The sequence below is a fragment of the Euleptes europaea genome, chromosome 13 (genome assembly GCF_029931775.1).
Source record: "Euleptes europaea isolate rEulEur1 chromosome 13, rEulEur1.hap1, whole genome shotgun sequence".
In the NCBI taxonomy this organism is placed as follows: domain Eukaryota; kingdom Metazoa; phylum Chordata; class Lepidosauria; order Squamata; family Sphaerodactylidae; genus Euleptes; species Euleptes europaea.
In genome coordinates, this window is record NC_079324.1 from 7158125 (window position 1) to 7183226 (window position 25102).

The 25102-nt window shown below is 45.0% G+C and overlaps 1 protein-coding gene across 2 annotated transcripts; it reads left to right on the plus strand.

Moving 5' to 3' along the window:
* Positions 1 to 920: 920 nt before the first annotated feature.
* Positions 921 to 23282, plus strand: RLIM (ring finger protein, LIM domain interacting). Of its 2 annotated transcripts, none has more exons than XM_056859535.1 (4): positions 921 to 960; positions 16323 to 16512; positions 19441 to 19524; positions 21082 to 23282. In XM_056859535.1, the coding sequence occupies exons 2-4, from the start codon at positions 16344 to 16346 to the stop codon at positions 22614 to 22616; spliced, it is 1788 nt and encodes a 595-aa protein (XP_056715513.1). In that variant the 5' UTR covers positions 921 to 960; positions 16323 to 16343; the 3' UTR covers positions 22617 to 23282. The 2 variants fall into 2 exon arrangements, with proteins under 2 accessions (XP_056715513.1, XP_056715514.1); XM_056859536.1 differs by having other exon boundaries at positions 21085 to 23282.
* Positions 23283 to 25102: the final 1820 nt, after the last annotated feature.

Consider the following 25102-nt stretch of genomic DNA (forward strand, 5'->3'; position numbering starts at 1 on the left):
CGTGTTCTTCAAGCATTTGCCTCTTCTAAAAATGTATATATACTCACACCATTCCCCACTGCGGAGGAGGCAGTGATTGCACTCCCCCGCTTTACAGGTGCCAACCTCCAGGGGGGACCTGGAGATCACAAATTACTAGACTCCAGTTCCCCTGGGGAAAAATGGCTGTCTGGGAAGGGTGGACTCAATAACGTGATGCCCCGCTGAGGCCCCTCCCTCCCCCACATCTCCAGGAATCGAGGCTTGCCAACTCCGGCGTGGGGAACTCCTGGAGATTTGGGAGGAGGCCGAATTTGGGGAGGGGAACGGGGAACAGCCCACCCCCCGAGCAGCCATTTCCCCCAGGGCAGCTCATCTCTGCAGCCAGGAGATCCGTGGTCATTCTGGGAGACCTCCGGGCCCCACGTGGCCTGACCCCCTGCATCCCGACTTGGACCGGCCAACCTTGGGTTCGGCTCCTACTCAAAATGGACGGCCAGGAGTCCAGCCAGGCCAAACCAGAGGGGCGGCGGGAACCGAGGGCGCAGGAGAGCCGCTCTAGCCTCTCTAGATCCGTCCAACTCTGTGGCCGGGCCCGGCCACAACTCTTCCCTGAGGAGCGGGTGGGGCCGGCACTGGGCATGCGCGCAAGGTCAGGCCTCCCGGCTACATCACTTCCTCTGTTGCGCGCGCCGCTGTCGGCCTTTTCCCTCCCCCGCTCGCCTCTTTCTCCCCCCTTGGACGTCCAGCGTTTCCGGCTCCCAAGTTCCTTAGTAACAATGGAGTATAAAATGGCCGCCTGAGAGAGCGGAGCGGAGGGAAGGGAGGGAGAGACGTCGCCGGCCGCTCGGCTCGGACGGAAGGAAGGGGGGGACGGACGGACGTGACGAAGCGGCGAGTCAGCCCGCGGCGGGTGCGAGAGGCAGGTAGGGAGCGAGCGAGCGGCGGGCGGAGACCCCGGAAGGGCGGCCGCGGCGGAGGGTGAGTGGCCGAGGCCTCTCGGCGGCCTCGATCCATCTAGCGGCGGGAGGGCCTCCCCTCGAACGGCGCCGCTTCCCCACGCCCTGCTCTGCCCGGCGGGCCATCGGGCTGGCGGGAGCCGCCTCGGCCTGGGCGGGCGGGCCCGTCGCAGCCTGCCCGGCCTGTTCCGGCAGCCCCCTCAGGTGGAGGCTTCGCCCCGCTTCCCCCGCCGCCGCCGCCGCGCACCACCGGGCCCAGATCCTCGGGAAGGGCCCGGCCCAGGAGGCCGCCGCCGCCGCCGCCCCCCCTCGCGCCCTCGGCCGCCTCTGGCCTCCCCCTGCGCAGGCTTCCCGGGAGGAGGGCTGGAGGCGCAGGCCGAGGGGGCTGGATCTTGGCGGGCTGCCCTGGCTGCCGGAGTCCCGCCCGGGCGCCCCACCGACGGTTCCCTCGCCCCTCCGTTGGGGGGCGGCTCGCCCTCCCTCCGCCGGAGGATCCAGCGGCCGCTTTCCGGCAGCCTCCCCTAAACTACACGGATCTCGGCATTTTTAGTGTGCATTTGTGGCAGGAAGCCTCTGGCTGTGGCTGACCCCCAGGGGGAAGGAGGAGGTTTTTGGGGTCCTGCTTCCTTTATTTATTTCGGGGGGGTGGGGACTGTGTGGCTAAACGACCCCTGTCGTTTTTAAATCGGAGCCACTTCCTTGTGTCTGTATTATTGGCCTTGCGTTTAGGATTGCGTTTAGAGTGTCTGTATTTGTGGGTGGGAGTCACGAGTTGAGGTCAGGGTGTCTTCAGACCTCTGTAGGAATCCTCTCAAAGAGGGCATAATAAGCGGTAGTGTGCTAACTTAGCCCTGCTGTTGCTGGATCGCCTGCATTGGGCTTGCTCACTTGCTTGAAGTAGAGGTTATTAAGAAAATTCCTATATGGATGGAAGGTGTGATGAGTTTACTGAATTTGTTGATCTGATGTACTAATTAAAAAATTCTCTGAGCTACTGGCAGTGCTTGCTAGATTCAGGAAACAGGTAATGAATGAAAAACAAGTAACTTGGAACATCCCTTGTCATAGTAAAAAGGGTTTGAGAACCTTTTAGGGGCTTCTCTTGTACTGGCTAACTCTTAGGTAGTTAAAGTGTTTGAAGCAGGAAGGCATGTGGATTTGCTTGGTAAGAGAAGACCATCCAGTATTCAAAGAAGGTAGAATTGGGTTGACTGGAAGAGCTGAGATCACAAGCAGTGATTAAAAAAAAAATCTTTAAAATTGCATAAAGGCATCCTTCTTAGAGACATTCTAAAAAGTCTCACTGATGCTTACTGCTCTTGCAAGATGACTTGCAATAAGTACTTTTGTTTTGCACCTAATTCCATGTGTTTGTTGTGATGGTCAGAGAGTGGTCTGTTCCCGACTCAGTAACTGTCAAGCTTTATTTCCTAACTGAGGGAACTATGCTGTTTAAGGTGTCATCATGTCTCACTTCCTGCCAAGCTCAGAAAAATCTAGCACCAAGTATGCCAACTTTTAAATTGGCCTACACTGACTACAGGGGCAATGTAAAAATTTAAAGGCACTCATTTGTGTAATTGGGATGCTTGGGTTGTATGAGAATTAATCTCTCAATTTGCATACATTTTTCAGTATTGTGAGTGTTTCAATTTAAGCTGCAGGCCTTTATTGGTGTATATAGTCGTTATCCTGTTACTATGTATATATTATCTGCTGGTCTTGGACAGTATTATTTATTGATTGAAGCTACAGGTCTTAAAACTAAAATACTGTGGCAAATCTGAGTCACTTCTGGATATGTAAAGTATTGACAAGAAATGGGTTGCTTCCTTTCTAGGGACACATGACTTTTGGTGGGTAGGGTACTTTTATGTGTGTAACATTTAGGTACTTAAAGTCAACTGGATAACTTTGTGCTCATGTAGGCATTCTGAGTAGATTGATGCAGCCATAGGTTATATGTGATGGGGTATATAAATCTTCTTCATACCAAATCGGGTGTAGCTCACTGCTCTGTACTGTGGTAGTGGCTGTCCACGGTCTTATACAGGGAAAGCTTATTCTTGGCCAGCAGCTGCTCAAGGACTAGGAGAATCACATGATCTGCATGTAGGAAGTCCCTGGGTCAGTCACTGACAGCTCTAGATAGAGATGCCAGTGGTTCCACAAGGGACTTCCTGTATGTAAAATGTGTGCCTCATCACTCAGCCTTGTTAATGCCACTCAGAGTTAAAAGCCAAGCTTAGTATTATGTTTAATACATATAATTCATCATGGTCCAGCTAGAGGGGGAAGGGATTGTGACCTGTTCCTAATTTCATGTGGTTATAAAGGGAATGGTAACATCAAGTCAGAAAACCAAGGGAAGTAGCAATTACAATGGGGGAAAGTAGCAAACTTAGCCACAGGAAGGGAAGACCATGAAAGGGAGAGGGCCATGTTGTGGGTGAATATGCCTATGGTTATTGATAGCATTATATTAAAAGTACTTGAAACATTCCTTTCCATAGGATGTTTGTAGGAATTGGATAAGTAGGCTAAATTTTTTGATAATGGAAGCTGTAATAGCAAGACTTTCTCAGAAGGCATTAGTTGGAATTCTACACGTCAATCTGTATCTATTAAGTGGAGTTTCTGTTCTTTGTAGTGTGGCACTTGAGTATTCCTTGGAACTTGTCCAGAGGTCTGCAAACTTTGGCTGCCCTTGGTATTTCTACTTTTGGATGTCTCCAAAAGTTGATGCTCCCTTCCTGTTTTTTTGTGTGTGGGTATGACATGCACATACTGGATACACAATGGGGTTTTGCGAAAGAGGTTGGTGAAAAGTGCAACTTAGTGGTAGGAATGCAGACTTTCACTGCTGATGACCTTGTGAGCACAGGTGTGGACCCCTTGCTGTCCTCACTTTTCTAGGCTGACTTGTGAGAATAACTTGCTCTTTCATCAAGACTCTTTGGGGGTTACCGCACTTGTATTCCCAGCGATGTATTAAGATGTTATAAAAAATACTGTTCGCACTTTGTTTAGCCCCTTTAGCTATGAAGACGTTTTCCAACCATTTATAAGCCGTGGTATCCAAAAACCCTTTTAAAGCGATGTTTTTTACAACATTTTCAAACTCTTAATACATCGCTGGGAATAAAAAGTGCGGTAACCCCCTCAGTTTTAGATTTACTGCAGTAAGACTTTCTCATTGCTCTTGCCACGGACACCTCATCTTCTGGTGATCTTGTAGACTGTTCAGTTAATTTCTAAGGAGCTTTATTTCATAAAATTCTTTCAGTAATTGAATCTTTTGATATATTTTTCCCACTAGGCAAAGATCGGGGTACAGTAGCAGTTTAACAAAACTGAAAATTTCAGTTGTTCTTACAAAGTGCTCCTCTGAACAAACTTGCTTTTCAAAAACTATTCCAGCAGGTATGCAGAAAATCTCACAAAGTATTTGTTTTGTATATTCTTGCAACTGCTACACTATATTGGAGATGGGCTTCCAAGAGCTTTGTATCACTTGATTGTGACCTCGGGGGACGGTGCATAAAATGGTAGCCAGCATGGCTTCTTCTGATTGCTACACCATAGCGTTCCAGAAATTAAGTAAAATGTTTTATCCTCATAAAAACATTTTTCTGTTAAAATGTCTTTCCGCATTTTTCTAAATTAATGATTGTCATTTTAAGAAAATGGCTAGAGGCCACCATATACCTAACAACTTAAGGTAATGAATACTTGGTGCATTCAGGGGCCCAGACAGACTGCAGCTTGTTTAAACTGTGGTTGTGATAAATGAATCAAAGTTGGTGCAGGACATGATTGAAATAAACCAGAGTCTGGTTTGGAAATCCTAGCTTATTGGCTTCCTTAGTTGCTGTCAGAGAATCCCCAGCTGTTGTTTTGGCCCCCTTGTGCCACCTTCTCCTTGAAAAGCTTTGCTAAGTCACCAGCCTGCTTGCCATTGGTCAGCCATAATACGTTGGCAGGAGGAAGCAGCCAAGTGAAGAAGAAGCTATGCCTCTGTAGAGATCTTTGGGTTGCTTATGGCTAAGCTGGTCATCAGCTACCTTGACTACTGAGTCCACCTGCTTCTTAAGATTTAGTTTGCAATGTTTATTTTATCAACCCTGCCTGTTTTCTACCAGTAAAACACTTCTTGGATATTAATGGGGAGCTGATTCTTGTAAGCTTCATGTGTTCATGAGGTAGGTGTGGTTTTGGAAAATGTGGGGGCCGTGATTGGGTCCTGTTCCAAGTTCACATGGGGTTTCTGTATAGTATTTTTTAAAAGGTGATGTCTCCTACATCTCCTTTCTGCCAAGGTGCATTCTTGCCCTCACCCCCACATAAATCATGAGGGTATACCTTGATTGCTAAGCTATCCCTTCATGTACACCCATTTCAAAAAGGCAAGATCCCATTTTCTGCCCCACCACACCCTTCCTTCAGTGAAGACAGTTATAAGCTTCGAATGGTTATGAAGGAAGGCAGAAATGGAGTGTTAAGTACCAAAGCAAAGAATAAGCAGCAAGTGTAGAGATTACAGGTGCCAATGAGGGTGGGGGCTAAAAAGGAGAGCGGTAGATAACTTGTGATTATGTACAATTCACTTCCAGTCCCAGTGTTCATATCATGGGGGCTGTTCTAGTCACTTGCATTGGCCCCCTTCATCACTTAACAGCTGGCAGTTGGTCCTGCCTGGGGATATGGGAAGAGGCCTGCAGCTTCAGGTGGTCTGCAGTGTACAGCTGGCCTTCTTGAAGAGGGCCACATAGCAACAAGTTCTTGATCAATAAGACACTCTCCCCAGTCTCTCAGATTTTGAGGAGGATGCCACTGTGGTGTCCTCTAGGTCCAAGTATGCGTACTTCTACACTCTGGCAGTCTCCTGGATATCTCCCTCATCCTTTTATATATGTGATAGTGTTTTTAGATCATCTCAGTTGCTGCATGAAGAGCCCAGAAAGGGTCTTTTGCATGGCTGTGTGTTATGTGTGGGGGAAGTCCCTAGGAAACTTGGAGAAGTTCTAACAATTTGAACTTTATATACAAGATGCTGCTAGCCCTGTTGTGATGGCATGAAACTGTCCAAATGTACTTTTTTGTTTACTGCAAAAGTTTTCTAATCTCCAGTTTTATTTACCTCCTAGATGGCAAAAAGATACTTTTGTGAAGATAGTATGGGGTGCAGAAGCTTGTAACTCACACCCTCAAGTGCTGATATATTAACACTGAAAATTTTCTGAAAATTGAGGGCTAGATCCAGTAATCCGCAGACTTGAAGCCTGTGGATTTTTCCCACATTCCCTTCTCACCAGCAGCCCTTTCTGACCCCAGTTAAGTTTACTCCCAGTGTTGTGGAACCTACATGGACAATCAGCCATGTGGGGTCATAGGAAGGCTGCAGTTGAAAGAGAGGAGACAGTGAAATTGCAGCTTTTGCCCCTTCTGTGCTGATGGGTGGGGGATTTCAGTCCTTCTCTACTGTAGCCTCCTAACCCATATTGCTATTCATCTGTGTGGGATCCTGCAACCAAGGGCCAGACTTGCCTGGGCTTAGAAAGGAGTGCTGGTGGGAGGGAGACTCAGGCCAGCTCCACAGTCAGCAGAACCTTCTTCTGATGGGTCACTGGGTCTAATGTTAAGGCATTTATATTTCTAAATCTTGTTTCTCCACCAGGACCTTCCTGCCAATATTGATACAGTGAGTGAATTGGAGGGCCCTTGGCCATCTTCGGGTCCTAATTCAGCTGACTCCCGGACTGATGTTGACAGAATCTTGGCTGCTGTGAAGCCTACCACTTGCCTCTTAGACCCATGTGCATCATGGCTGGTGAAAGCCGGGGATGTGCCCCCCCCCCAGCAGACATTATTAATCTGTCCCTGAGTTCAAAGGTTTTCCCAGGGGGATTGAAGGAGGCAGTGGTTTGGCTGCTCTTGAAGAATCATCTTTGGATCCTACTGATCTGTCCAACTACTGCCCAGTGTCACAACTTCCATTCCTGGGTAAGGTAGTTGAGAGAGTGGCAGCAGAAAAGCACCAGGCTTTTCTGGAGGACACATACATTCTGGACCCATTTAAGTCTGGCTTCCAACCTGGCCATGGGACGGAGGCGGCATTGGTCACCCTCAAAGACGATCTCTGCAAACGGCTAGATTGAGGCGGGTCAGTGCTGCTGTTATTATTCAACCTGACAGCAACGTTTGACGACCTGTTGACCTGCGCGCTCCCCCCCCCCCCGATACTGGTATACGTGGGATAGCCCTGAAATGGCTACTTCCATTCCTCCAGGATTGGGGACAGAGGATGGCACAAGGGGAGAGGACATTGCCACAATACCCTTTGGTATGTGGAGTCCCTCAGGGGGTAATCCTCTCTCCAGTGTTATTTAATATCTCTGTGTGCCCCTCGCCCAGCTACTCCGGAGTTTCTTTTTCTTTTCTTTTTTATTATTTTTTTTTATTATTTTTCCAAAATTATTAGTCACATAGTTTAACAATGACATAAACAATAAAAACAAATAGGTAACATTGTTAAAAAATTTATATATAATAAAGAATTGTTGACTTCACCTACACCTCCCTTCATCTTGCGATGAATTAGCAATCTCCTTTGCACAAAATTCTAATCCTAATACTATTGTTAATATTTATTGATCTCTTTAACATTTATATTTTTCAAGGAAAAAAATTAAGTTAATAATATATAAAGGAAAGAAAAAAGGAAATAAGAATAAAATAAAGAAGAAAAGAAATAGTAAATCTCACTAGTAATAAATGGATTAGTATAATAAAAAGCATTTGATTATTTCCATTAAAAATTAATTATTTTGTAAGTCCTCTATTTCTCCCTAACACTCATTTAATACATATTATTTTTCTAGTAAATTGATATCATGTATAGTTCTATTTCCATTATAACCAGTCCTTTTAACCAGTTCCTTTTCAATCTTAGCCAGAAGAGACACTAGACTCTTTTAAATTAATCCCTTTATCCGGAATTTCCAGCATTTCTTTCTTTCCCACAGTAGCAGTAATCGTCGAAGAGCATCCTTGGAAATTGGTGGTAAAGTCTCTTCTGCAGATAGATAATTTCCATAGTAAATCCATGTTGCAATATCTTCCATTCCAAATTCAAAGAAAAAGATGCTGACATCCCCAGTTTTTCTACTCATTAGGTCCTCCAAGCAGGTGTTGAAAAAATCATCAAGCAGATTAAGGGGACAGAAGTCAAAATCACTCACTTTCAAATCCATTGTTATCAAATAAGCTATTGCAGATTGTTTATTGTAATCCCTCGATTCCTTTGCAGGGTTCTTCTGTTCTTCATCTCTCGTCAACTAGAGGGCCCTCTAGTATCTTCTCTGATCTCATTGTGATCATTTGGGTTTTTATGTCTTTAAATTAATCTGAGATAATGTCCAGTTTTGATTAATAGATTGAAATGAAGTGCTCATCAAAGCAGAGTTGTTCCATCTTTGTAATCAGATGTTCCATGATTACTACTTCTGAAAATTTCTATTGAAACTCAATTAGAGCCAGGCAAATTCCAGTGTCGTAAAAACAAGGAGGTGCTGCAAGAATCAAAGTCATAGACCGTCCATCTTCTTTGTGGTCAGGAACTTGGGAAATATTTGCCAGTTACACACTGATACCACACTTCCGATTCCAAGTTCTCTGACTCTCTCGCGATGATAGATGGTTTCCGGGAAGGACGTGGCAGGAAGGCTTGTTTAGTTAGAAAGACTACTCTTCGGGGTGGGGGGGTTTCCACTCCTCCCTCCCCTTTATACGTAGTAGTTCCTGATTGGCAGCTGAAGCTTCTTTCAAAAAATCTTAGTTGTTATGTCTTCCCACTGATCAAATTGATAAGATCCCTGCCGGGTTATCAGATCTTTTCTTGTTTTTAAAAAGTCATTTAAACATTGAGTGGTGAGATACGGATTCAACTGATGTATTTAGCAATCTCCTGGGACTTCCAAATCCAGGTAAAACAAAGGAGTTCTTTTAAACTTACTCAGATTTTAGGAGAGTAGGTATTCTTGCTTCTGTATAGTTGCTAGATGGTAATAGATAGGGGAGAGCGAAGTCTAAATTCCAAAGAGACGTCTGCGGCGATGTATTACTCCTCAAGCAGGCGGGACTGCTACTGAGTCTCCGAGGTCGTAAATCTCAGAGTTCAGGAGTCAAACCGCACTTCCATCGGCTGCAGGAGATTTCCTGATACCCATTCCACTGTTTAGGAATCGGGAGGGGCATGTTGACACCCGTATTTAAGACTTTTCTTGGTTCCCCCTCCGGGAGCCCCCGGGGAGATGAGTGCTTCACTCAGCTGCCCTAGCGGAAGTCCCCAGCTGCTCCGGAGTTTCGAGCTGGGCTATCAGCAGTATGCAGATGATACCCAGCTGTATCTGTTGATGGGCGGCTGGCCAGATGCCACCCTGGATGTACTGGCCAGTTGTCTTTAGGCTGTGATGAAATGGTTGAAACCAAGCCAGCTGAAACTAAATCAATCAAACATGGAGGGGCTGGACTGGGGAGACTAACACCAGCACTGACTGTCAGGAGTTTGGGTGTGATCCTGGATGCCTTCCTTTCAACATAGGCCATGAATACAGCCAGAGTGGCATTTTACCATCTTTGCCAAATTAGGCAACTGGTACCCTATCTTCCCCTGACCTAGCCACAGCGATCCATGCAATGGTCACCTCCATGTTAGATGCGGGACTGTATGCAGGGCTTCCCTTGAGGCTGATCTGGAAACTTCAGCTGGTTCAGAATGCGGTGTCATGGGTCCTTACAGGAACCCTGTGGTGGGCACATATACAACCAGTGCTTTGCCAGCTGTATGTACTCCTGAGGTTCAAGGTTTTGGTACTAACCTTTAAAGCCCTAAATGGTCTGGGACCATCGTAACTGTGGGACTGCCTCTCCCGATATACCCCCCCAAAGAGCTTTACACTTAGCCGAGAACAACCTACTGATAGTCCCTGGCTCTAAAAGCATCCAGCTGTACTCAACCACAGCCAGGGCTCTGTCAGGTGAGAACTGGGCCCTGAAGCAATTCCGCATGGCCTGTAAGACAGATGTCCTGCCAGGCCTACGGTTGAGGGTAGCGATGGTTTCCATCTTGCTGGCCTCCCCCATTCCTTCTTCCCCCTCCCCCTCCTTTCCTCTCCTTTTATTTATCATATTCCTGTAATCCTCATCCCTCCCCTACTTGAGAGTATTTATTGTTTTCCTGTTCCTTCCCTCTGAACGGGTCCCCACTGGTGCTCTGTGATTTGGTTTGAGGGCGCCTTGGAAATTTTTAAGTGATTCTGTGGTTTTAAATTGTAAATTGTTGGGTTTTTAATTTTATTAATCTGATGTGAGCTACTCTGAGCCTGACCGAAAGTTGGGAAAGGGCGGCAAACAAGCCTAATAAATAATAAAAATAAGTTATATAAGTATGCCAGATAGTACAGTCTTGTATGCATTGCAAATTAGCTTATAATTATGCATGTTATGCTGTTATACAGTAAAATGAGCTTACGTTTGACCAAGTATTGCATAATTTAAAATCCCCTCTGATTTTCATTTCCCCCTAAAATAGTTTTCCCAAGGGCTCAGCTTTCCTGAAGATTTTGCTGACTGGATCAAGTATGCATTTAGACATTGGCTTAGTGGAAACACTGCTGACCAATTTGAAATACCCCAAGCTGAAGTTCCCCGTGTCTAACCTGGCAATTAACAAGGCAGTCCAGAAAATGGTAGCATGATTGTGATACCCTGGCTTAGTTATCCCTGAACCAGTTCCCAGCTTCAGACTGCCTAGGTTGGCCACCCGGCAATAGTTCATCGGGTTAAAGTACTTGTCCCCACCCCATGTTCTGGTGAAGTCACTTCCAGGTGGGTGGAATTGATAGCCTTTATCAAAGGAGTCCTGAACTTAGAAGCCAGCCATAGTCTTCTCCTTGTTGCTGGACTGCATCTTGTCCTTTAGGAACAGTTCATTGCATCCGTGGCTTCCTCCCAGAATCCTTCCCAGGCAGTGGAGATTCTTATCCCATAGATAAGGTTGTAGCAGCAGTTTATGTTGGGCCAGCCTACGTAGGGGTCATGACTTGTCTTTCTTCAGCACAGGAATGGCATATCTTTTCTCTCATGTTCTGCTGCAGAATTGGGGGTCATTTTCATTTGGGTGTTAATAATTTTGTTTCACAGGTCGTGTTCAGCAAAAGTTACATAGGCGAGTTGCACTGGGACCAGGGAGTGCAAGCTTATATGTAGGGGTTCAGCTTTGTAATATTGTTAGTATTCTGTTTCAAGTAAAAGGGCTTGTGGGGTGCAACCGAAGACAGCATTGCTAGTATTGGGTAGTATTTCCAGAAGAGCAACAGTGACATCACTGCCTTCTGTCATGTTCTCCTTGACGTCCTCAAAGGTGGAGTGCTATGAGGTAACTTACTGGAGGAATACTGGTGGTGCATTCCGTAATGCAGAGTGCCACAGTTGCCAGTAGGTCCGCCTATAAGATTAGAGATATCTGGGTCAGGTGTGGAGGCAAACTGTATGGTAAAGTTCATGGGAATGAGGCAAAGGTGGACACTGCCACTTCCAGCTGTTGCAGCTCCTTGCTCACAGCTTGCTTGATGGCATGTTGGATCTCTGCCAGGAGGTGAATATTGGTTTTGGTGATGACAACATCCTTGACCTCCCAGTAGGCTACTGTCTACTGTTCTACACCTTTGTGCACCAGGAGAATTTCCAGAAGGGGACCTGTTTTCACTTGCTGAGCAGTGATAGATGCAGAATTGATGTGATGCTTGAAAGAAGTGCTGATGGTGGGTGTCTGGTCTCGTCCTCAGTTTTACTGGCAGACTTTGAGAAGAGGTGGTAGCGGTGGCACCTTACGGGGGCCCTGGGCAGGCACAGTGGAGGATACAGCTTGTCGATGCATATTCTCTGCTTATGCACTGAAGTTGACATGGCAGAATGGGCAGCAGACATTACAGTTAAGAGTTAAGTGTGGTCCTGGCCTGCTTGTTGGACTGACTGAATTTGCTCTCAGTATGGTGTCTTCCACTATTTCCCCTTTCCTGCTGCAGGAACCCCCAACCCCATGTCATTCCTCAGAGTCTCCTGTCCCCCAGGACCAGCATTTCATGAAAATCGGGCTGGGGGGAGTATTGGTGCACTCGGGGAAAATGTATTCTGGAGCCAACCCTTATTTTATATCCCTGTAGCATCTCTTTTATTGATTGATTTTAATAGTCTGCCTTTCTTGCTTAGACTCAAATTTTAAAAAATGCAACAAAAACAGTACAAGGTGTGTGTGTATAATGCTGCCAGGTCACAGCCGACTTATGGCAGCCCCGTAGGGTTTTCAAGGCAAGAGACGAACCAAAGTGGCTTGCCATTGCCTGCCTGTGCTTCACAACCCTGGCATTCCTTGGTGATCTCCCATCCATATACTAACCAGGGCTGACCCTGCTTAGCTTCTGAGATCTGACGAGATCAGGCTAGGCCTGGGCTATCCAGATCAGGGCACAAGGCATGACATACCTTAAACAATAGGAAAACCTGGTTACAAGAGTTAGAAAACAATGCAATAAAACCAAGATAGCGGACACCAGAAACCTACAACTCTTTCCCTCTATAGAGTGCCTTCCTGAACAATTCCACTCTATACATTCTCCAGTTCTGGTCACCACACCTAAAAGGATATTGCGTAGCTTGAGAAGGTGCAGAAAAGAGCAACTGAAATGATCAGAGGGCTAGAGCAACGGCCCTATGAGGAGCGATTGAGATGATTAGGGCTGTTCACCTTAGAAAGAAGGTGGTTAGGGGGAGACATGATAGAGATCTATAACATTATGTATGGTATGGAGAGTGGACAGGGAGAAGCTTTTCTCATAATACCAGAACGTGGGGTCATCTGCTGAAGCTGGAGTGTGAGAGGTTCAAAACTGATAAAAGGAAGTATTTCTTCACACAATGCATAGTTAAATTGTGGAACTCCCTGCCCTAGGATGTGGTGATGGAAGGCTTTAAGAGGAGTGGACATGTTCGTGGAGAGGGCTATTCATGGCTACTAGTCAAAATGGATACTAGTCATGATGCATACCCATTCTCTCCAAGATCAGAGGAGTATGCCTACTATATTAGGTGCTGTGGAACACAGGCAAGATGCTGCTGCATTCTTGTTTGTGGGCTTCCTAGAGGCTCCTGATTGACCACTGTATGAACTGACTTCTGGACTTGATGGGTCTCGGTATTATCCAGCTTGGCTTTTTTTTATGTTCTGTGTATGTTCAGAAATGTGGAAGCATGGGAGTCTTTCTGACTTAACTCTTGTAGGCTGTTCCACTAGGTGAGTGCTGCAACAGAGAATGCTTGAGTACAGGTAGCTGTTGATCTTGCCCATTTACCTCATATCTTTAGAAGGCTCTGCTTGACTGAGCTAAGGTGCTTCAGCAGCATATACCAGGAGAATTATGTATGCAGGGCCAAGGCCATGAATGGTTTGGTAGGCAACCGATACCATGAATTGAACGTGGAAACTAATTAGTAATCAATGGACTGTAAAATAGGTATAATATGCATGTTCTGTCTAGCTCTGATAGTAATTGAACTGCCACATTCTGTACCAGGTGGAGTTTCTGAGTTGTTTTCAAGGACAGACCCATGCATTATAACACTAGCCTCGAGGTTACCATGGCATGGTTCCATGTGGAGAGATACAACCTAGTACAACTGCTGGTCTCTTAGCTGAATCAGTGAGGGTCTACTGAACCTTGTCAGATGAGGGAAGCAGAATACCCTCCATGAGCACAGCCTTTCTGACCAGCATCACCTCCATCTTCTCAGGAATCAGTTTCAGCTTGTTTGCCTGTAGCCCTTTAGGCAGAGCAGCCATGCATTGTTCAGGACTGCAACAGCAGCACTGAGTGGTCTGGGCTTGGTGTCATCAGCTTATTGATGATGCCCACCTCCACAAACCATCATTGATTTATCCGAAGTTTCAATAGCTGCCAGGATAAAACAGAGTCTTGTGCAACCCCACAGGACAAGTCTCATGCTGATGGCAGTTGGTCTTCAGCAGCAACCCTCTGAGTCCAATCTGTAATGAACTTAATATGTCCAAAGCACATCCCTTGATATCTACTTCTATGACCTAACATTTCACCGAGATGGCATTGTCCCTCATATCAAACACTGCAGTTAATCAAGTTATTTATTTTTATTTATTCTTTGCACTGTACCTTTCTTCCCAATGGGTAACCAAAGTGGTTTTTATCGTTCTCCTGTCTTTCAATAAAAGCAATAAAAAGGCACATCCCTTGTCTGCGTTCAAACAGATAATCCATGAAAACCACAAATACCCACTCGTTCCCTTAGGTAGGCCTGAAATGGGTCTGGGGCAGATGAGTCATCTAGGGCAACCTGGAGTTCTACAGCCACTCTCACAATCACCTTGCCCAGAAAGGGCATACAAGAGAACAGGTGATGATTGACCACATCATTCTTCATTAAGAATGATGAACAGATGACCACCTCTTCTAGAAACCAAGGAAAGGTGTCCCGAATCAGTGATTGATTTTAGACTAGAATCGGAAAACATTATTTCCTTTGTACTGTTCATTTAAATCAGTAACCAGAACTTGTTCTGCCATCAAGTCATGGCTGACTTACGGTAACCCCTGGTGGGGTTTTCAAAACAAAAGATGTTAGGAGGTGGTTTGCCATTGCCTGCCTCTGCATCATGACCCTGCTATTCCTTGGAGGTCTCCCATCCAAATACTAGCCAGGGTCAACCCTGCTTAGCTTCTGAGATCAGGCTAGCCTGGGCTATCCAGGTCAGGGGACAAGAATCTATGTTGCAGTACTAAATAGTTGTTTCCCCTAGGCCCACAGTAAACATTCAGTTGTCTTACTGATCTGTTCATGTCCTGCTTCATTGTTGGATGACAGCTAGTTGGCTATAATCCACTGATCAACCATCAGTGCTTCCTTATATGCTTCTGTTTAAAAGAAAGGAAACTGCACTTTTGAACAGGGAAGCCTGCGGCTCATTGTTCAGACTTCAGGTTAATACATGGTCCAAAAAGCGAGGAGGCTTCAGATGTTGCTTACTTGATCTCCGTAGCAGAATCCTAATCACCACACTGCAGTTTTGTTTGCTTCAAAGTCCCAGGTGTCATGCACAATCTTATTCAGTTTTGATGGTGCATGCTCGATATTTGCTGATAAATTAGTCTGTTCTGTAATGTAGGATTCTCTAGCATTTGTTGGATTTCTGTCCTGCTCTTCTGAGGAACCTGGGGAAGCACATTTGGTTCTCACAACCGCCATGAGAGAGTGACTGGCCCATGATCATCCACTGATCTTCGTAATGGGGTGGATGTATGAAAATGCAGGAAAAAAATATCCCTCTGCAACACTCTGAGGACTTTTCTGTTTTAAAAATGTAGAGTGCTGACACTATGAAACTTTTTTCTTTTGGAAGCATTTCGCTGTTTAAAATGAGCTTTTACTTACCTGAAATGTGTTGCATGAAAAAAAGTCTCATAACATTCAGTTTTTCCCCAGTGGAAAACTGAGAAACGTTGGGCGCACCAGAAAACATCTTTTTTTCTCATTATTATTTTTTTCGAAAAGCCACTCACCTGTCCGCACAGTGACAGTTGCCTCTGGACAGCCAATCAGAAAAGCTTGGCAGCCTAGAAGAAAATAGTATGGTGTGTGAGTAGCTAACACGGGCTGTTTTGCTAACATAACTTCAGTCCACTTCCAATCACAGATGGGGCGCCCCCAGCCAGCCCACGCACCACAAGAGGTGTAACTGGAGTTCTGCTGAATATACAAATGTCCTGCAGACACTGTTTGCATGTTCAGACATCTTTACCATCATGTTATGCTTACAACTGAAACCCCTCCCCCCCCCGATCTACAGGAATATTAGTTGGAATTGTTTGCAGGCCTAGTAAGTGAGAACTCTAAAGTTTTTTGAGTGCATCATTTCAGCTGCCCTGTTCCTACATGATGGCCTGCTGGTTTTAACTATTACCTTTGGCCAAAGGGGGTGGGGTTAGGATTGACACAGGACAGTGCAGCCACACCTTCTGGCCCCTGGGAATCTTATTAATGAAACTTCAGGAACTGGAAGAGTTGCCAAGTGTTGTCCGCTGAATTTCAAGCAGGCCTTTGTAACCACTGGAGCTAGAGCCTGGCTTTTGAAAAGACCAAATCCTGAGGTTCTGGAGAAGCTGAACGTTGCATCAGTGTCACGTTCTGTAGGTTTCTTGAAGTAAATAAGCAGTTTTGAAGGAAGCTTTAGATATTGTGGAGCAGGGAGGAAAGATATATGACCACCAAAGTGAATGGCCTTTTTTCTCTTTGCAGATTTTTCCTATTCTTATCAACATGGAAAACTCGGATTCCAACAGCAAAGGAAGTGCCGATCAATCCGAGGCACAGCGTCAGAGTCAGCTGGACCGGCTAGATCGGGAAGAAGCGTTCTATCACTTTGTAAATAATCTAAGTGAAGAAGATTACAGGCTAATGAGGGATAACAACCTGCTGGGTACCCCAGGTATGTTGTTCCAGGCATTTATCATGCTCATCAAGTCCATCTAAGTGGGTTTAATTCTGTATTGGAGAGGACCTGGATTTTAATAATGCTCTTAATTCAAAGATTGACAGCTGAGGCAGAAGTGCTTAATGCTGCAGAAGTTGCTGTCAATGTGAACCATTTCCATTTTTATTTTATATAGAGAATCATAGAGTTGGAAGGGACCACCATGGTCATCTAGTCCAACCCCCTGCACAATGCAGGAAATTAACAACTACCTCCCCCCACATCCCCAGTGACCCCAACCCTCCCCCCACCATGCAGGATCCCACAATCAAAGCACTCCCGACAGATGGCCATCTAGCCTCTGCTTAAAGACCTCCAAACACAGGGACTCCACCACGGTCCGAGGCAGCACATTCCACCGTTGAACAGCCCTCACACCATTGGTTATACTTTTCATATACTTTTCACTTTGCTTTGGACTATTAATGCCTGTTGTAAGTGGGGGAAAGTTTCAAAATGAGGCTTCTGGCTTTGGTCTCTGTTCCCACATTTTAGTGTTGTGAGAATCTTGCAGGACTGCTTGTGGATTTCTCCTATCTCTTTAAATTTTACACAAATGAATTGCACTTGATGAATATTATAGTAATATTTATGGTGTTCTGTGTAATACATCCCAGATATCTCTCATTTTTGTTCTTTGTCGCCACAACCTTTTTTTGTCATGACCAAAATTTGGACTTATTCACCACTAAACTTAAATCAACACCCACCCCCGCTGCCTTTGTGCTGTATGTTGCTGCCTTCAGGGGTAGTGATAGTTAAGCAACCTCTCATGCTTTCTCGCACCTTTCTTTCCATTTGCTGAGCTGTTTCCTTAATTTCTAGCTGATGCTATTCTGTTTCCTTAGTTGCTGCTGTCAACATTGTCTGTTTCTGTACTTCTGTGTCTTCTCCTTAAACTGTTGTAATTTAACTGTAATCTCAACTTGAGCACCTCAACGATTTTGTTAGCATTTTAATCTTTCCCCTTAAATTTGCCTTGTTCACATTCCTTTCATAATGCTTGATTATTGCCTTGTTTCAACAATCTATTATAATGAATTTTGCCTATTTCAGGCGATAATTGCCTCCCCCCTACCCAATTTACAGGTCTCAGTCTCGGGTTTAGTTTGTAGGCATTTCACAACCAATCTACAGTGGCTGTAGTTTTTTGCAGTTTTTCAGTTTGCTTACATTTTGTTGAGCCTCTTCATTCAACCCTGATCCTTACTGAGGTGGGGTTATTTTTCCCTGTCTTTTGCAGAGGCATCTTTAAAAACAAAAAGCGGTTTTCCCACAAGTTCTCCATAACTGTCTTGTATTCATCATGATCAATAAACACTGATAAATATTGTCGAAGGCTTTCACGGTCAGAGTTCATTGGTTCTTGTAGGTTATCCGGGCTGTGTAACCGTGGTCTTGGAATTTTCTTTCCTGACGTTTCGCCAGCAACTGTGGCAGGCATCTTCAGAGTGGTAACACTGAAGGACAGTGTCTCAGTGTCAAGTGTGTAGGAAGAGTAATATATAGTCAGAAAGGGGTTGGGTTTGAGCTGAGTACTGTCCTGCAAAAGTAATGTGCTAATAATTGTCCTGTAAGTATCAAGATAATGTGCTAATGAGGGTATGGTATGTTAATATGGAACCATTGTATCCTGAAGTGATCTGTTAATGTGTGTAATCCAAGGCTAATCTGCATGGCTATTGTTGACTGTTGCCTTTGTTAGTCTGGAGGTTTTCAGAACAGGAAGCCAAGCCTTATTCATTCTTAAACTCTCCTCTTTTCTGTTAAAGTTGTGCTGATGTTTATGAATTTCAATGGCTTCTCTGTGCAATCTGACAAAATAGTTGGTAGAATTGTCCAGTCTTTCAGTGTCTTGGAATAAGACCCTGTGTCCTGTTTGTGACAGTCCATGTTCAGCCACTGCTGATTTCTCAGGTTGGCCAAGTCTGCAGTATCTTTCATGTTCTTTTATCCTTGTTTGTATGCTGCGTTTTGTGAACCCACCAAGAAAATACAGCAAATGCTACGATCAGCAAAAGACAAAAGAGACCCCCTCACCTCTGCAGGAGTATATCGTATACCTTGCAGCTGTGGAGAAGTTTACATCGGGACCACAAAACGCAGCATACAAACAAGGATAAAAGAACATGAAAGATACTGCAGACTTGGCCAACCTGAGAAATCAGCAGTGGCTGAACATGGACTGACACAAACAGGACACAGGGTCTTATTCCAAGACACTGAAAGACTGGACAATTCTACCAACTATTTTGTCAGATTGCACAGAGAAGCCATTGAAATTCATAAACATCAGCACAACTTTAACAGAAAAGAGGAGAGTTTAAGAATGAATAAGGCTTGGCTTCCTGTTCTGAAAACCTCCAGACTAACAAAGGCAACATTCAACAATAGCCGTGCAGATTAACTTTGGATTACACACATTAACAGATCACTTCAGGATACAATGGTTCCATATTAACATACCATACCCTCATTAGCACATTATCTTGATACTTACAGGACAATGATTAGCACATTACTTTTGCAGGACAGTACTCAGCTCAAACCCAACCCCTTTCTGACTATATATTACTCTTCCTACACACTTGACACTGAGACACTGTCCTTCAGTGTTACTACTCTGAAGATGCCTGCCACAGTTGCTGGCGAAACGTCAGGAAAGAAAATTCCAAGACCACGGTTACACAGCCCGGATAACCTACAAGAACCAAACACTGATAAAGTTCTGCAGTACTAAACAAAGTGTCTTTCAAGTGCTGGCATGTGTCCCGAGCCCAGTGCGCCTCTCTGCTTTGGTTCTGCCGCTGATGTCTCAGAACTGCCAAATGGAAGCCTAGGTGTGTTGATGTTTGGAACATTTCTTGCCAACTCTCTCCTCAGGTGAGATTACTGAAGAAGAGTTGCTAAGAAGGTTGCAGCAAATTAAAGAGGGTCCACCACAGCAAAACAATGAAGACAGTAGAGGTATGTAATGTTCTCCTGTTGTAAGTCTGGATACCGACACGGTAGGAATGTCGAAGCCAGGATGTGTGGCCTTAAACTGTCCCAGTACTTGTGAGGTCCGACTCCCGTGTGCTGCTTTGCCATCAATTGTGTTCTAATGCAGTTTCTGCAGAGCTCCACATCCTGTTCACAGACCTACAAATAATGCTAATGCCCACCCCGTGTTCTGTACTACATTGCTTCATGACCAGATTGAAGCAGCTTGTTTTCCTCCTCATTTGTGCTTTGCTAAATGGGCTGCCATCATAAACACTCACGGTTAAGCAAGTTCCACTGAGCCCATGCCCGGTTTCAATCTGCCACGCAAGCACAAATCTGGGGCTGTGTTGGTTTTGTTTCATTTAGAAACATAGAAATGTTGAGCGGGAAGGGACCTCAAAGGTCACCTAGTTCAACCCCCTGCACAATGCAGGAAATTCACAGCTCCCCCCCCCCCCCGTGACCCCTGCTCTATGCCTAGAGGAAGGTAAAAAACCTCGAAGATCCCTAACCAATCTGGCCTGGAGGAAAATTCCTTCCTGACCCCAAAGTGGTGGTTGGCATGACTCTGGGCATGTAAGGAAGCGCCACAAGAGCCCTCATCCCTTCCTGCCCTCCCTCATGATCTGCATAAGTTCACAATTTCTCATACTCGTGCGTGCCCTGCTCAGAGGCTGGCAGGGGCAGTGCTGGCATGCTCACACTTCTTCATGTTGTAGTGGCTATGGGCCGGTTTTCAGATGAGACCCTGGACATTTGTGGGTGCAAATTCAACACCTGGCTGGTGTTGAATTAAAATCTGGCTTCAGTGGAACTATCCTGTAAACTGGAAAAAAAAGTTAAGTTACAAGTCTTCTCATAGTATACAATTTGCATTAAACATAGCTGAGTGTGATTGAATGCAGATTGGTGAAGTTGGGGCAAGGTGATCTCGTATGGGAGAGATTGCGGAAAAGCAGTTTGCCTTGGTCTTACAGGGTAAGAGAGATTCTTCTTGCACAGTTGTAGGGAAATGTCCTGCTTTTGTCCAATGCAGACTTTGGATTGGAGATGCCATGGATCCGTTTCGATAGCAGAGGCACTTTCCCCAGTGGAAGAAGCCTTCCCCTGACCTCATGGACTGGATCCACAAGGTCATGGGAGATGCAGGAAGGAAGCAATAGAGAAGACTCAAGGACTGGTACTAGGTTGGAATGCAGGTACTATTAGCAGTAGGCTGTTGCTTAGTAATTCCCACTAATTGAAGAATCACAGTACTTTGTCATGTTGATTTGAATATACCTGACACAGAAGCTGTCTACCAAAGTTTCAGTGGATTGACAGATAGTTGACTCCATTGGCCTACAGGGATGATGAGTTAACCTGTTCAGCCATTTTTGATTACAGCTTTTCTGCCCTGATTAATATTGTGAGACATAGTAAGCCTGTGTGGTGTTCAGATGGCAGCAATTGTATTAAAGCTGTAATTTATAGAACTGTGTAAAGAGCGGTTTACCCAGAATCGTCCATGTTCCTAACTCTGCAGTTGCTTTTGTCCAGCAGGTGCAGAATCCACAGAAGATGTGTCCAATGGCGATTCCATAATAGATTGGCTTAATTCAGTTCGACAGACTGGGAATACAACACGCAGTGGGCAGAGAGGAAACCAGTCTTGGAGGGCAGTGAGCCGGACTAACCCAAACAGCGGGGATTTCAGGTTCAGTTTGGAAATAAACGTCAATCGTAATAATGGAAACCCAAACCCAGAAACTGAGGTTGAGCCATCTGTAGAACCATCCAGTGGGGAGGATGTGGAAAATAACCAAAGTGACACTGAGACACCGAGATCCGCATCTCCTTCTGTTGTAAGGCAGTCTGGACCAGAAATGAGTGCCCCTGAAGAGCCAAATGAAGAAGCTTTTCCTCACAGGGGCCAGAGAAGATCAAGAAGCAGAAGTCCAGAGCAGCGGAGGACACGAGCTAGGACTGATAGAAGTCGGTCACCTCTTAATCCAGTGAACGATTCTCCTCGTAGGGTGCATCATAATAACTCATCTCAGATGCCTGACGTCTCCCCAGCCATTGAAGCTGAAGGAAGTTCTAGAACAAGACAGCACATGGTGATTAGACAACATGCGGCCGCTGCGGAGGTGCCCAGTGAAAATGCAGTGCTGCTTTCTGCCCCGGAACCAAGACCTGCTCCTCAGGCTATGGGTTCTGCAGAAACAAATGTTAGTGCAGAGGCTGCGGCCCCTGGACAGAGGCCTCCAACTATTGTCCTTGACTTACAGGTGAGACGTGTCCGCCCAGGAGAATACAGGCAGAGAGACAGTATAGCTAACCGAACTCGATCAAGGTCCCAGACCCCAAACAATACCGTAACTTACGAAAGCGAGCGTGGAGGTTTTAGACGTACTTTTTCACGCTCGGAAAGGGCAGGAGTGAGAACTTATGTCAGCACCATTAGGATTCCTATTCGTAGAATCTTGAACACGGGCCTGAGCGAGACAACGTCTGTGGCCATTCAAACTATGCTGAGACAGATTATGACTGGATTTGGGGAGCTGAGTTACTTCATGTACAGTGATAGTGATGCCGATCCTGGTGGTCCAGCCCCCAATCCAAACGTAGACATGGCAGAGCCACCAAGTGGAAACAGTAGCTCAAGTAATGAAGTACCTGATCCTGCCTCAGGAGAGCCCTATGAAAGTAGTAATGAAGGGGGCTCCGTGGCTGGTGTGAGGCGGGAAGGACGGAATGCGAGGGGATCGGTGACTTTTGAAGAAAGCGGGTCTCTGCCATTTCTTAGTCTGGCACAGTTTTTTCTGCTCAACGAAGAGGATGATGACCAACCAAGAGGCCTCACCAAAGAGCAAATTGACAACCTAGCCATGAGGAATTTTGGTGAAAGCGATGCCCTGAAAACCTGTAGTGTTTGCATCACAGAGTACACAGAGGGGAACAAGCTAAGGAAACTTCCTTGTTCTCATGAATACCACGTGCACTGCATTGATCGTTGGCTGTCAGAAAACTCTACCTGCCCAATTTGTCGTAGAGCAGTCTTGGCTTCCAGTAACCGAGAGAGTGTCGTCTGAGTAAGACGGGAACTTTTAGCTTAGTACCAGGTGAAGTACTGATGGTCACAGAAGCCACTTCCTATGGCCACTTTTTGTGTGGTGGTTATAAGCGTAAAAGCAAAGATGGTGCGATCTTCTGTAATTAAATGGAATAAAAAAAAGAGTAATGGAACCTTTTTGATTAGGGTCCCCCAAATAATACTGGGTTTGTGTTAATTAAAAGAACTGCATTTGCCCAAAGACACCTCCCTCTCTTGTTCCTTCCCGGTTTTTTCAGTGCAAACAAGGTTCACGTCCATCTTTACCCCACTGTGTAGTGAACGTTGAAGACCTCACCACTCTGCTCTTCCCCGTGGAGAATATACCTGGAATCATTCAGCTGCATATAGCCCATGCTTCATTGTGGATCTAAAACAAACAAAAACTCAGCTACCTTTTCAGAACACTGAAATTTGCACCCCCTAAGCATAATTTTAGTTCGTTTATTGTATAGGGTATTGAATACGTCAGTGTAAATAACACTAATGTTAGCCCCTCTCCCACTGTACAGCTGTCTTAAGCCCAACACTATGGTATGCCATAGAATGAGCGGATAGTTTAACGGGGATATTTATCTTGCTGTGGAAATATATTAATTAATTGCTTATGCTTGTTTAAATAAACTTTTGTTTTAAAAACTGTAAAGCTTTTTGTACAGATTAGTAACTCGTTCATTGCACTGTTTACGCTGAGGCATTCGGTCAAGCTGTGCTATCCTTAGAAAGGAGAGTCTGTTGGTTGTGACTTACTACACCCAGGATAATGAAGATGGCGAAGAATTACTCCTGTAAAGTTATGGCTAGAGTGCGCCTGGACTAATTATGTAAGTTAACGGCTGATATAGTTAAGAAATTACGGTGGTGTAAATGAAATGCAGTCTACTGTTTGGGTATTAAAAAGAAATATTCCACTGTAACAACCTGCATGAGCAAGGGTCATGGGGGGGGGGCAATGCCCCATTTGGTGTTGAGCTATAACTTCATGCAAGCAGTTCTTGACCAGCCCGGTCTCATCTCTGCAAAATAGAAATCTGTTCCGTTATTGGGAGCCTTTAGATATACCTACATCTTCTCTGCTTGCACTTTCCCCTCCCCATTGTTAGCAGGTGTGCATTCCTACTTCTGTAGGACTTTTCTGTACAAAGGGCTTTTGCTGCCCTTGCCTCTGTGTATCAAGCCATTGCGGCTTTAAGGCTAAGCTCTTTTAGTGGCTTCTGTATACCTGTAAACTGGAGGTCAGTAGAATGCTTAAACTTTAGATGGGATAGTAAAGTTTATCTCCTTGTGTTGAGGGGTGGGCTAGTGGATTACAAACCTAACCTGCCCATACTGATAAGTCTTCCAAGCTAGGGATTGTATTAATTCATTGATGTATGAGGGTTTAGGACTGCCATCTAGAAATTTCCCTACAACTCTTAATACATCTTGGGTTAATCTTTAGAATCTCTCTTTCATCCTGCACACATACTGAGGCGCGAGTGTTGTGTTGCGATAAATAACTGTAAATGGGACTTGCTTATAAAATGTTCATCATCTACAGCTGATTCGAAAGAGATTCTACGAGTTCTATAGAGATGAATGTATAGGCAGTCTTGCCCCTTTATAAACAGTCTTTTCACCCAAAGTAGGTCTCCATAGCTCTCCTCTTCCCTCTTCTTGCTGCCTCAAGTACTACTTTGTTGAATTAAAATGATAAATACAAATTATGTATATGAGGTTGATCCACTGCCATGGATGAGTCCTGCTTAGCTTAGTTTTCGGCTAAAAGGTACTTTTCTAACTGTTGGACATGCATTCATTTTTCAAATATTAAAAAATGATTAGAGGCAAATTTGTGTGGATTTTCATTCAGGAATGCCCATTTTTAAACATTAGGTACACAAATGTGAATTTGCTACGATGGACAGAACAGTCCTGTTGTAAGTGTGCTTCAGTCGCACTGTGGTTCAACAGCGGAAGGCTCATAGCTTACACCATCTGAGCGCAATGTCTTCTGGGGTCACAATTTCTCCAGTAAGCTTTGCCTGTGATTTGAGCTGGTAAAGGTAGTTTCAGATTAGAGATGCTATAAACTTGGATTTGACTAGAGCCTTCTGGATTGCTTGTGCATGGCTCGCCTCCAGTTTAAACGAGGCTTGCCGTTGTGGGCTTGGCAGAAGCAGCAAAGCTTTGCAAGACTCGTTTCTGTTTCAGGCCATATTCGCTCAACTTGACAAGGCAATCAGATCACAAACTTGGCTGTGGACTGACTTGCAAGACTAAGTTGTTAATCATTTATAGTCCGTCTTTCTCACTGGGATCCAAGATAGAATACAGCTGATTGAAAATAGCTATCAATCAGCTGCTTTGAGTGACTTGGGCATGTTCTATTCAATTCCAGCGGCCAAAAACAAATAGCAGTAGTCTTCTAAAAGTGACTTCTGGGTTCATGGCCTTTAATCAGTGCTGAGTGTTGAATTTTTTTTA